Raw genomic sequence first — 13,850 nt, 5'->3', positions numbered from 1 at the left:
ACTTCTCTTTTACGGACCCTTTTTTTTATATTTAAAAAGGGAGTCGTTGTATTGCTTTGGAGAACAATATCTTGATCATATCTTATTAGCAATAATTAAATCATTATTTTCAATTATTTTTCGGAGGATTAATATTTTTTTAATGTTTTGAATATTTTGATGCATATTCGGGTATATTTTAAATAGGTAATGAGAAAAGTTGGATTTTGGTCACTACAAGTGGCTGCATAGAGTGTGATCTCTTTTATAAAAAAAATAACTTTTATAGGGTTTATGTTTGGGTTTTATTTTATAGGTTTGAAAAAATCAATGTTTTCGAACATTTCTGAAAAACCATGCTTTTCTTCATAGAATTGATACAATTTTTGGACCTCATTTGCGTCTGGTTTCCGCAAATATTTCTTACTATACAGCTTCACTATACATTCACAAAAGTTGTATAAACATTCTCGTGCAGTTCTTTCGGGCATCCTTAAATACTCGTCCAACGAATCAGGTGTCGTCCCGTATGCCAGTTAACGAATGGCCGTTGTGCATTTCTGTAAGGTGGTGAATCCCCTTTGCCTCTAGCATCACATCGTAATGTAAAAAAGGGGTCAAACCCCGACAAGTCATCTGCTATACGTAAGGACAGTCGACGACTTGTTCGGAACCAACGTCTAAACATCGCGGCCGTGTATAAGGGTTCATCGACAAAATAATCGGCCACCAAGCTATCCTGGGCTCCTACACGTACATTACTGCTGCAACCCCCGGCCCCTAATCACCTGGGAGCGGGCGACCGCGAGGCAATATCAGTGGTATCGGTGTTTATTAATTTGGCAGCGGAATTTACATCAGGACTGTAGTTAGGAAATATTTTATCAGAGTAAAATACCACATTTTTATAATATTAAACACATGGGAAATTCTCAAGTTTCTATTACAAACATGTTTATAAGGATAAACCCTAATTTATTGAGATAAACCATCTTTTTATTTAGGTAACTTTTATAGCCACTTTTCCAAGCCTTCAATGTTGTCCAGCTGGCTTCTAATTGGCTCTCACATTTTGTTACCTGAAACGCATTTTAAAAACATTTTCTCAGTGGGAAATAATGGTGAGTGAATCCCAATTTAATCAAAAAGAGTTTTATCATTTCACAGTATTGAGAGCGATTACAATGTTTATATCTACACAATTACTCATTCAGTATTGTCAATCCTGACTAGTGAGTCATATTACTCATTGGCTATCTCATTGTCCAATGGTAACGTGTTCCACATTTTGTATCCAAACTCAAACATACCGGCAGCAATTGAAGAATTACAAAGACTCAATCACTGCTAATTATTTTAAAATATTTAAAGTTTTGTAAAAACAGTTTGCAAAAAGGTTTACAAAAAGGAGATTACTCTCATTGCTACTTTAGGGTTTTTCCTGTGACTTTCTGGCTATAATCTATCAAATTTAAATAATACACGCGCGTTAGTATAATAACCCAATTTACGTTAGTTATACCCTCCCCGAGACAGAACTCCAACGACTACGTCGGGCAGAGCCCCGACAGCCGTTACGGAGCACTAGATCAATCGGGCAGCGTATCTAATACGTAACCGAGGGTTATGATACTTACATCGAGACAGAGCTTCGCTATTTTAGTGGGTATTATACCTAATATGATGTCTACAATTCAGAAATTGAGAGAGAATTTCGAGATTTGAACGACGGAAACTGAAAGCCGATCGATCCAATTTATAGGGTCTGATTTCGAGTTCCTCGCCCCCCGCGAAAGAGCCGCAAGGGTCTTCGCGGCCCGCGACGTAGGGTGTGTAGGGCCTAGCTATGCTAAGTCGGCCCATAGCCTCAACAAGCGCGATGACACGTGGCAGCTCCGGGCTCCGCCACTTTGCCCATCGCTCGCGCCCCGCGACGGCCTTTAAGGGCTCTGTCGCGCCCCGCCAGGAACCATTAAACTTTGTTTTTATTTAATTTTTATGAAAATAAAGGTATTTAAGGTCATTTTACGTATACTGGGTGTATTTTAGGATGTATATGGGTGTTCTAATTATTTTAGGAGGGTTGTTATAATCACAAAAATAATATAACGACATAAAAAATATTATGGAGATAATTTACTAACACAAAAAAATAATAACGACATAATAAGTGAGTGTAAAAATAAATCATTAACACAAAATATAATATAAATAAATTATTAACAAAAAAATGACATAACCTAACATTCCTGGTCTCTGTTTATGGCTGCTTGCCTAGTTAGCGGTTATGACGTGGTTTCTTCATCTTCTTCTTACTCAATGATTATTTGTGCCGCCTGCATTACAGCGTTTGCAAAAAACTGATCATCTTCACCCGAAGATGACGAACACCACAAAGAAGAAGACATTATGTGCTAGCATTTATGAAGAGGTACTTTAAAAAATGTTGAGATTGTATAAATGTAGGAGAGATTGGATGAAAAATGTATAAAAGTTGGTTGAGTGTGGTTGATATTGGGTTAAAAATGAATGAGATTTGTGTGATTTATATAGAAAATAAAAAAAGCTTATTTTTTTAATTATAGCCGTTAGCCAACGGCTAACTTGGCCCGTCAAGGAAGGCATAGGGAGGACGGGGCGGTGTGGATGGGGCTCGACGATGACACGAAACTAAAGACACAGGAAATAAACATTATGCACTAACAAACTCCTCCTTAGAGCATGTGTAGTGGGGCGTTATATGCCCTCATAAAGCCCCTATAAAGCTCCAAACACCACTACGAGGGACTTTATGAGACAAAAAAAGTTGGGTGGCGCCATATATATAACGCCGGTGATGGGGGTTGTTTTCAAAGTTTGGACCAATCAAAATAAAGCAAGGTTTTTATAATTAATTAATAAAAACGAAAATTAATAATTAGGTCTTGATGGGTAGGGGTTTTATGACTACGGGCTCTAGTGATATAACGCCCCTCTGTGACGTGGCACGACACGTGTCACATAACGCCCCACAAAGGGCTTTATGACTACGGATGACCTTAGATGTTGTCGGTCCTAAGCCAACCCCACACCGCATAACTTAATTATTATTTTGTACAAAATCCAGCCACTCTCTACGATATTCTATATTAGAGCCCAAAATGATGTGCTAGCCTAATGTCTAAGTTAAAACCATTGTAAGAGTTTTGTTTAGTGTGTTTGGGGGGGGGGGGGGGGGGAGGAGGATGGAATGACGATGGTGGGTGATAGTTGTCTAGTTTTCAATGTTGAGTGATTATTGTTTTGTAAAGCTATACCATTGGAATAATTTATACAAAAATAATAATAATTGGTGCCCGTGTCACTGTGGTATTTAAGGGACAGAATATTTAATGTTTTCTTCAATAATTTCTCTTTACGGTCTACGTATTATAGCCTAGGGGCTAGTGCTGTTCACAAGCCGAGCCGAGCTAAGGCAAAACTTGGGCTCGGCTCGATTGTAAACCGAGCTGGTTTGGCTTGGCTCAGATTTGAAACCGAGCTGGAAATTTAAGCTCGGGCTTGGGTTGGTTTTAAACCGAGCTGACTTGGCTCGATTTTAAAAAGAAAAATTAATACATGGCTCTCAAAATTCAGTAATCTAAAATATTCAATAATTCAAAAGAACATATCTAAAATAAGTTCAACCTAATAAAGTACAAGCCAAAATCAAGTTTAACAACACAAAATACGTTTTTAATTTCACGAAATACAATATAAGTTCATTAGCATGGTAATCAACTTTTAAATGTGGTATAGATATCAAATTACACTCCTAATCATATGTAAATAATAATCGGTTTTTGTTATATATTATAACTAGGTTATAACCCCGTGTATTACACGGGTTAAGTAAATAAAAATCAAATAGTTAATAACGAAGATTTAACAATTATAAAACGATATTTTTAAAACGCTTTTCTGATATCCAAACAAAATTTTGTGTCATGTACCCAATTTTTGTAAAATGCACGAAGAAGGCGTGTATCGATGAGGGAGTTGCAGGTGGTGAGGGTGAGGGTGGGGTGGGGCCACTTGAGTTAACTTTATCTTTTAATATTTTTTAATACAGTAAAGGCGTTAAACCAGTGTAATTTTCAAAAGTTGGGGACTATAGATATTATTTTACAAAACCACAAGAACTATCCGTGCATTTTACTCAAAATTTAATAATTTAAATTAAATAATAATTATCTACAATTAAGAAATTAGATAATAATTTAAATTTAGTTACAAATTAAATTATGTGTGTATTTTATGACATAATTATAACTTAAAAAGAAAAAATGACATAAGATTTAATAATTTAAATGTAAATTGTATTATATACATTTGGGTTTTTTTTGGTAAATTTTACCTTTAATATACTAATTTGCGGGGGAAAAGAAATCGGGTTGAATGGGTCATGTTCAGGTCAACCCGTAAATATTCAGGTCTTGTTTGGGTTTATATGTATGACATGATTTTCGGGTATGGGTCGTGTTCGGATTTTTCTAAAATTTTCGGGTTCGGGTCAGGTTGAACCCACCAACCCACGAATACGACCCATTTAACACCCCTACTTTGTCAAAAAAAATTGTTATCTTTGATGATCATACGACACAAGAACTTACAAATTGTCAAATTTATAATGAACAAAAATATGTGGTTTATATATAAAAAGAAAACTAAATAAAAAACAATGGGTCCAATGGGTCATAAGCAAATATGGCTTCTGTGTAGCCTTCTTCCGGTGGTTAGAAAACAAATTAAATAAAGAGTAAAAGTTGTATTTTAATTTAGAGAAATAAATAATAAGATATTTTATTAAACTTTATCCGTAATTTCTTAAATGTTTGAAACATATTAAATTTAATAAATTAAATTAAATAATAATTATATACAATTAATGATGGTTTAGAATAATGACAAGTGTCCATATATTAGTTTCTTTTATTATATAGTATAGATGTATATAAAAATAAAATATATTAAAAGTAAAATAATCCGAGCTAAGCCGAGCCGAGCTGGTATGTGAGCCAAACCGAGCCAATTCGGCTCGTTACGAGCCGAGCCGAGCCGAGCTAGACACACTTTCTAACCGAGCCGAGCCGGCTCGGCTCACTTTCAAACCGAGCCACATCGAGCGAGCTTTTTTCAAGCTAAATCCGAGCGAGCTCCGAGCTGCGAGCTTTTTGGACAACTCTGTTATAGCCGGATTTAAGTTGCTATTTTAGTCAACATTTCAATCTTGAATCAAGTAGTATAAATGTAAGAAACTCTTCCACCAACAAACAACACACCCATGTATAATAAATTAGATTATGAGTCAAACAACTATAGTCAAACAACACACCAAATAAACTTTGTTGTTAAGGTGTTTTTATATTTGCTCGGGTTTAAAGATCAATATGAAAAAATCTAGCCTCTTTGGTGTGGGGGTGGCTCCCTCCGATATCGAAGAGATGGCGGATCTTCTTAATTGCTCGGTTGGGTCTATGCCGTTTTTACACTTGGGGATTTTGGTGGGTGCAAAAATGAGTAGAGTTGCGAATTGGAATTTTATTTTCGACATATTTGAATCGCGCCTTGCTTTATGGAAGGCTTCTCTGTTATCTATTGGCGGCCGTGTCACCCTCATCAAATCGGTTCTCGAGTGTCTGCCTAATTACTATTTCTCTCTCTTCAAAGCTCCGATTTCGGTTGTTAATAAATTACAGGGCATCATAAAGAGATTTCTTTGGGGTGGGGGGAGCTCGGTTAGCAAGCTTCACTGGGTTGCCTGGGCTCGGACCTCGGCTCCGATCGATATGGGTGGAATTGGTCTCTCAAACCTTAAGGAAATCAATATTGCTTTGCTTAGTAAATGGATTTGGCGTTACCGCAATGAAAGCAATGCCCTGTGGAGAAAGGTGGTGGATTCGATCCATTTCTCAAATAGAAGCTGGTCCTCGATCCCGTTAAACAATAAAATTGGAGGAGTGTGGAAAGGTATTGTCCAAAATGTCATAAAAACCAAAGTGGAAGGTGTCTCGTTGCTTCAAAATTTTAAAGGCCTGGCTGGAAACGGACGTCGGATTAGGTTCTGGCTCGAACCTTGGGTCTGCAACGTGCCTCTTAAGGATCGGTTTCCGCTGTTATTTCGGTTGGAATCCAAAAAAAACTGCTGGGTTTTCTCCCGTTATAACAGTGATTTGCAAGCCTTTTCGAGTAGTTGGGGGTGGTCTAGAAGTCCGGAATCGGCTGAAGAGTGGTTCGAATGGAACGAGTTTATCAATTTAATGGATTCGATAAAACTTTCTGACTCGGAGGATAAATGGGAATGGGTCGGCGGCTCGGATAAAGGATTTTCTGTGGGAGCGGTTAAATGTTTTCTTCGTAGCGGCATCGATTTCAGTAATAACTATGTTTTCAAGTGGTCGAAGTGGGTTCCTAAGAAAGTTAACATTCTGGCCTGGCGCGCGCAAATGGGTCGGATAGCTACCTTAGACGCCCTTACCAAACGGAACTGTTTTAATGGCGACAATACTTGTGTCATGTGCGGAGATGGTAACGAGACTGCAGAACATCTGTTCTGTTCTTGTGCGGTAGCTTCGGAGGTTTGGTTTCTTATAAGTCGTTGGCTCAAGATTAGTCCGATCTTTGCCTTTTCTCTTACCGAGATGCTTGATATTCATGAATTTTCTGGCTTGGGATCTAAGGCGAAGGACATTTTTAAAGGTATTATCATGGTTGGTTGGTGGTGTATTTGGAGAGCGAGGAACGAAACTAGATTTTCCAATAGGCATTTTTCGGCCATAAGCATTGCTGAAGATATTAAGTCCCTAGGTTTCTTATGGTATAGTAACAGATCTAAAAGTAAAGATGTATCTTGGGCGAATTGGGTTTCTTTCTCTCTGATGTAATTGGGTGTTGTTGTTGTTGTTTGGCGGCCCTTGCTTTCGAGGGTTGGCCGTTGTGAATAAATGTTAATTTTCAAAAAAAAAAAATAAACAATTTATTCTTGATTGCAACTTGGAGAAAACCAAGACCACTACTTTGGTTACAGATTCCGATAGAAACGTCTAAACACATCATGAATCAAACCCTTTTAAGAAGCTCGTCTTTTTTTGCAAATGGGCATGTATAGTGACGAGAAGAAAGCTCTGTTAAAAGTAGTTAAACGAAGATAATCTGAAAAGCTCTATTTAAAACTAAAGAGTGATTTAAGGAATATTTCATTAACTTTGTCTTGATCATTACTCTTCATTTCAAATCATTTAGCGGTTTAGCCTTTTGTCATATATTTGTGAGATTCACTTATATGTGCTAGCTATGAAATGGTGGTTGTGATTGTTAGACCACCCGTAGTGGGGCGTGTTTTTTAAAAAAAATTCAAAAAAAACGCCCCAAAACGCCGTCCCCCACTACACCAGGCGTTTTTGGGCGTTATAAATCACAATTTTGCATTTTGGCGTTTTAAATAAAACGCTCAAGTGAGGAAAAGGAATTTTGCATGTGGCCAATCAAAGGGGTCCAAGTGTAAAGGGACTTTGACTTACCAATAGGAAGGGACCAATATGGCTGACATGTTATGACAAAACACATGCCACTTTACTTTTCAACCAACATCCCTTTTCCTTTTTTTTTTCATTAAAAATAATATGGGCGTTATTGGCATAATGCCCCACTACGCCACTTTTGCTATAATGCCCCAACGCTGACTAGGGCGCCACGTGTCGGATAATGCCCCATGGTGGGGGCATTATAACCCACTACCACTACACATGGTCTTAAATAGCAACTCAAATAAAGCCTATTTATAGAGCTATAAATAAGCATTTACTCTAAAAGGGTATTATGGTTGTGTAGAAAAGTAATTACTTTAGCTACCTTTCTCTCTCCTCTTATTTGAACTTGTGACTAGCAAAACTCAAGGATCATTCTTCCTTTCTGATTCTTTTAAGTTGTGTGATGGTGTTTGGCCATTAAAATACAATCCCAATACTAACCAAGGGTGTTTAAAAAACTCGTGGCTCGTAGCTTGCTCGAAAAAAGCTCGAAGAAAGCTCGGCTCGAAATTGGCTCGGTAGTAAACGAGCCAGCTCGGCTCGGCTCGGCTCGGTTTGTAAACGAGCCGAGCTCGAGCTTGGCCTAGCTCGGCTCGTGAGCTAGCTCGATAAGGTTTACATCCTTCATTTTTTTTGTCCCACATTGCTTAGAAAACAAAAACTAAGGGAGTATCTCTCCTATAAAAGATGGTAAAGACAATATACAAAGTGAATTAACTATTTATACTTGCATATTTAGCCATATGGTTAAATTAAATGGCAATTATGACCCTTAGCCTATGAAGAAATTCATTTTTAAGGACTTTTAAGTAGTAAATTTTGCGGTTCTTTGTTAGTTTGAGCTAAATCGAGCAGAGCCGAGCTAGCTCGAATTCTAATCGAGTCGAGCTAAAGCCTCAAATCTTAGCTCGATTTGAAATTCGAGCTCAAGCTGAGCCGAGCCAGCTCGGATCGACTCGGCTCGTTTACAGCCATAATACTAACCCGCATCATTGGTATCAGAGCTAGCATTCCTCGAAGCTCAAGACCGTGATTACAAAAAGTGTAGTGAAAACATAGATCCATTGTAGGTTATTGGCGATCAGGTAGAACAATGAGTCAACAATAGTCGTTTCAACAACAATTTAAAGAAGCTTCCTAGTCGATTGTTGCTTTCACAAAGATCAAATTGCTTAAATACACGCAATGAGCATGCTCAATCTATAATGGCCATGCGAGAAGCAATCAAAGATTTGGCCAATATCTTTAATGATTTAATGATCAACATAATCAAACAATTAGCCCTAAATTCGTTTCAGAGCATACAAACCGTAGTGATATATGCGCTAAATACAAACTTAATGCATTTCATCAAATACGTACGTAAGTTTAGACTTTGCAAGGATACAAACTTGTAATCTAACCATGGATGTAGGTAACTGAATCATCATCATCATCGTCGTCATACTCAGTAAATCCCACCAATAGCAAAGCAAAGGTAGGGTCTGAGGAGGGTAAGATGTAGACAGCCTTACCTCTACCCCGTAGGAATAGAGAGGCTGCTTCCAGTGAGACCCCTAACTGAATGAACCACATAAATCTGAGCAAGTAATCATGAGTCTTTTTGTCATTAGTATTCTCCTTACAAGTGATACAATGCCACAACAGACACGAAGATACTTATTTTTATTAGTTATAGTGTGGACCTTATCCAGCCCGCTAGGAGCCATCAGTCACACACGTGGTCCACGCCAAAAGCAACACAATTAAAACCTATATAAATTAGCAACAAAAACATGCAATACAAGTTGTAACTTGTGCTTTGGGAAATTTTCAAAAAAAAACTTGATTTTTTTTTACTTTTAACCCAATGGTTTTACCTTTTTCAATTTTAACCCTACATAATTTGTTTTTTTAACTTTAACCCAAAACTTTTCATTATTTGCAATTTAACTTCACAACTATTGTCACTTAACTTCACAAATTTTTGTTTTACGTATAGTTCTAAATTTTTCGAGTTCAAACGACGCAACGTACGAGTGTGGTTCAACTTTTTCATGTTTTGTTTCAAATTTTGCAAGTAAATTTTTGTTTTACGTATAGTTCTAAATTTTTCGAGTTCAAACGACGCAACGTACGAGTGTGGTTCAACTTTTTCATGTTTTGTTTCAAATTTTGCAAGTCAACACGACGCAACGTGCATGTGTGGTTCAACGTTTTACCTATATTTTTCGTGTTTGACAGGTTCGTCGCAACACACAGATCCTAGGTCGAGTCAGTGTAGTGGTCGATGACGGTCATGTGGCATTAGTACTACTTGACACCGTTTTACGCCCCGCCGCAACCCGGGGTGTGCTTTGAGGGGTTTTTCAAAGAAAAAATGGTAATGGATATGGTTGTTGTAACCTTGACTTTGGGGGTTTTTCAAAAAAAAGATTTTTTTTACTTTTCACCCAAAAGTATTTCATAAATTACTTTTAACCCAAAACTATTTGTTTTTTTACTTTTAACATAAAACTTTTTATTCTTTGCAATCTATCATCACAACTTTTTTTACTTTCAACTTTGTTCCTTTATACTTTTCATTTTCCGCAAATTTTTTGCTTTATGCTTGATTCTAAATTTTGTGACTTAACACATCGCAACGTGCGTCTTTGGTTTAACGTTTTACGTTCCGTTCTAAATTTTGCGAGTTAACACGACGCAACGTGCGTGTGTGGGTGAACGTTTTTACGTCGTCTATTTTCCCCATTTGACAGGTTTAACATAACGTGCAGGTCCTGTATCGACTTAGTTATAACTAAAGAATCCCCGCCGCATTGCGGCGGGTCGCAATTCTAGTTTTAACTTAATACAGAACTCATAATACAAGTACGAATAAAAGTACATACCAACTTCATGAAAAGGACCAGTTTTAATCCTAACCAAGAAGACCGTTTTGGGCGTAATTCTCAACCGAGTCAACAAGCGTTTCTTCAAGTGGTCTGTAACTCCAACCCAGATCCTGTAGTTTCTGAGCAGTAACCGAAGACTTATCTTTCGACTCGATAAATCTACCAACAGGTTTAAGTAAATGAAGTTAGTATGAGAAGAAACACATACAAGATCAAAACGTTCCAAGCCGAACTTAAACTGAATAATAGTTAATCATCTATGATTCATGCTTCCAAAACTAACATTTGAGGAATTGAGGGTCAACACTTTCAAAAAAAGTAAATAAATAAATAAATTAATAATAATAATAATAATAATAATAATAATAATAATAATAATAATAATAATAAAGCACAAATGTATCTTAAAAGCTGACATGGCAAAGATAATAAATAAAGAACTAGATGAACTCTAAAATCTTGTATACAAAAATACAAATCCTAAAATGTCGATTTTGAAAGGGTTAACACCAGAGAAAATCACAACATGCTTTTTTTTTTTTTTTTTTTTTTTTGAGTAATTTGCCCTTTTCGTCCATGAGGTTTGACTACTTTTGCGACTTTCATCCAAAGGGTTTTTTTTTCCGCATTCAGATCCAAAAGATTTGAAATCTTGCCATCCTCATCCGACTTGTTAACTCCATCCATTTTTTAACGTTAAGTCAGGGGTATTTTTGCCTTTTTAGACATTTTTTGTGATGATTAAAGGGTTTGGATGGGGAGAAAGTCCACAAAGGTGGATCTTTAATTCTTATAGTGTTTTTTTAATTTTAATAAAAATGTCTAAAAAGGCGGAAATGCCCCTTATTTAACAAAGAAAAATGGAAGGAGTTAACGACTCGGATGAAAATGGCAAGATTTCAAACCTTTTGGATCCAAATGCGAAAAAACAAAGCTTTGGACGAAAGTCGCGTAAGTAGCCAAACCTCGGACAAAAATGGCATTTTACCTTTTTTTTATGGAAAAGTCCATCAACCTAATTTTGGTATATTCTCTCAACTTGTGAAAAATACACAGAAAAGTCACTATCAGTGGCGGCTTTGATGGTGTACGGGGAGGACCTCCGCAAAGGCCCGCAATTTTGAGGGGCATGTCATTTAAAAAAAAATCCGATATGTATATGTTATTTTTTTTAAACAGTAAACACGGCCTATTTACAAATCATTTTTCATGGTTTAGAATTTAGCCCACTTAGAATTAGGTTTGTTGAGCCTAATACTAATTTGATTTTTTTTTAATAATAACAAAACATAACGGAAGGGCACATTTTTTCAAGCTCGAATAGGGTACGTGAATTCTTAGATACGCCTCTGGTCACTATACTAATTATTGTACACTAAAGAAACATGTCTAAAAAGAACGTATATTTAATTTTTTTTTTTTTTAAATAATGACTTGTTAACTCTTAAATAGCTTAAAATAAGATGGTATAAATGTATAAGTTTTTTTGCAAAATGTTAAATGCCACTTTATCAAACTTTGATCAATTTAAAAGTTAACAAGTAGTTATATTGAAAGAAGTTTCACAAGTACATGCATTTAATCAATAAAATTTTCATTTGCAAGAGAAAGAAACTCACTTCTTTGGATAGTTGTAGTCAGGATAATGCTTCTTCAAAATTTCTATTAGATCCTTTACCCTAATCTGATGAGATACACATATGTATCTTCCATTGGCCTCGGGTTTCTCGTATACTAAAATCAGTGCTTCCGCTAGATCACGCACGTCTACAATCATCCGCAACATATTCTCTACTTCTTCATATCCTTCTTTTGGTTACAAATTGGTAAATAATAATATGTTGCATTAAATAGTGAAAAGGTAAGTTGCATAAATTTGTGAAAAGCTTTATAAAAGTGCAAACCTTTAAGATGCTTAATAAGAACCAAGCTACTAAAATTTACTGTCTTCTGAAGCATAGGCCCAAAAATATGAGTTGGGCACACGGACAAAAAATCAATACCATTCTTTTTTGAGAATTCCCAAGCCTCACTTTCGGCTTTTGTCTTAGAAAGACAATACCACTCCTGTATAACACAGTAGAAATTTGTGTTAAAATGACTTTTTATTGCAAATGAACCACTATTATATACATGTTACCTATGAATGAGTCGGTTCGGGTTATTTATTTATTTTTTTTAACGGGTCAAAAGGCTAAAAACAATTTCGAGAACTAAATTTTGGAGAACTAAAGTATCATATTGCTTACATTAATTGATCTGCAGAATTCTTGGTCAGACCAAAAAGTCTCATCCAATGGCCGATCCTGGGGTCGATTAGGTATGATCGCAACAGCAGCTACAGAAGACACATACACAACTTTCTTAACGTTCACTTCACAGCATGCTTTAAGCACGTTGAGTGTACCATCAACAGCTGGCTTAATCAGTTCTACCTGCAATCAGAGTAATTCTGATGAGGAGCTGATCCAAGAGATTTGGTCAACAAACAAGAAACTAACACCTGGGCCCATCTAAGGGCTAGGGCCGGCCCGTCCCTTTCTGCTCCCTCGCGCCTATTTATGGTTTTCATTTCAATTTTCTAGTCAATTTGTAATATCAATTTTCTTGACTTGAGAACTCTATCTCTGTGTCAAATTATCAAGATTTTAATTTTGAAAAGTCAAACTGGAAAAAGTCAATGTTCTCTGTGCATCCATAACTGATATGTAATCCAAAGAAACATACCTCAGGGTCTGGTACAGAAGTAGGTGGAAGAGGACTTGCAGTATGAAACACACCATCACATCCAGCAATAGCAGCACGAATCGACTCGTAATCCAAAAGGTCTGCTTTAAAAAGCTTCAACTTCTCAGATGCTTTCTCCAGCTTCTTTAAATGACCATATTTCTCGTCCACTAAAATCGATAAAATTAACGAACAATTTCAATATTTGATGATGAAGATATAACAAGGTTATTGGGGAAGAAGATTACTAGGGTTTCTAACGGTGCCATGAACGGTGTAGTTTTTGGAGAGTAAATGCTTCACTAACCACGACCCTACAAAGCCTCCCGCACCTGTAACGCATACAACTCTCGCTTTCTCCGCCGCCATGAAAACGCAGGTGGTCTAGAACTATACAATTTCTTCAGCTTGTTTCGTAAAAGTCGGTGGAACATTGACCGGGTAGTTTAGTAATTTTGAATTGTCCAACGATTCAGCCTCTGTCCTCTTGCACCAAACCCGTTTATTTAACTGAGTGTAGAGTTCTTTATTCTCCACGCTATACATTTTTGGCACGTGAAAATCCAAATGAATTTAAAAGTATAATTTAGGAAGTGATATACCAATATAATTAGTTTATTATTCAATTCAACTAGGTTAGTTCCCCGTGTATTACACGGGTTGAACAATTTAACAGTGGTGAATTCAAGGTTTTTTTATCAGGTTTCTTTTGTTAGATTTTCAC

General features: G+C 36.6%; 1 protein-coding gene across 1 annotated transcript; it reads right to left on the bottom strand.

The window, feature by feature from the left end:
• Positions 1-10,302: 10,302 nt before the first annotated feature.
• LOC110872251 (cinnamoyl-CoA reductase 2) lies at positions 10,303-13,627 on the bottom strand. The gene is made up of 6 exons (XM_022121025.2): positions 13,375-13,627; positions 13,127-13,296; positions 12,649-12,834; positions 12,304-12,466; positions 12,019-12,208; positions 10,303-10,558 (listed from the first exon to the last, which is right to left on the bottom strand). The coding sequence occupies exons 1-6, from the start codon at positions 13,493-13,495 to the stop codon at positions 10,426-10,428; spliced, it is 963 nt and encodes a 320-aa protein (XP_021976717.1). The 5' UTR covers positions 13,496-13,627; the 3' UTR covers positions 10,303-10,425.
• Positions 13,628-13,850: the final 223 nt, after the last annotated feature.

This window comes from Helianthus annuus, chromosome 8, assembly GCF_002127325.2.
Source record: "Helianthus annuus cultivar XRQ/B chromosome 8, HanXRQr2.0-SUNRISE, whole genome shotgun sequence".
NCBI classification, from domain to species: Eukaryota; Viridiplantae; Streptophyta; class Magnoliopsida; order Asterales; family Asteraceae; genus Helianthus; species Helianthus annuus.
This window is presented reverse-complemented; position numbering and strand designations above follow the sequence as displayed.

Bases quoted from the DNA above. Each gene is read 5' to 3' on its own strand.
- LOC110872251 (XM_022121025.2), bottom strand. From the start codon at position 13,495: ATGGCGGCGGAGAAAGCGAGAGTTGTATGCGTTACAGGTGCGGGAGGC. The intron at 12,835-13,126 runs GTATGTTTCTTT...CTCTGATTGCAG, and splicing joins CTTCTGTACCAGACCCTGAG to GTAGAACTGATTAAGCCAGC. The intron at 12,467-12,648 runs GTAAGCAATATG...TGTGTTATACAG, and splicing joins AATTCTGCAGATCAATTAAT to GAGTGGTATTGTCTTTCTAA.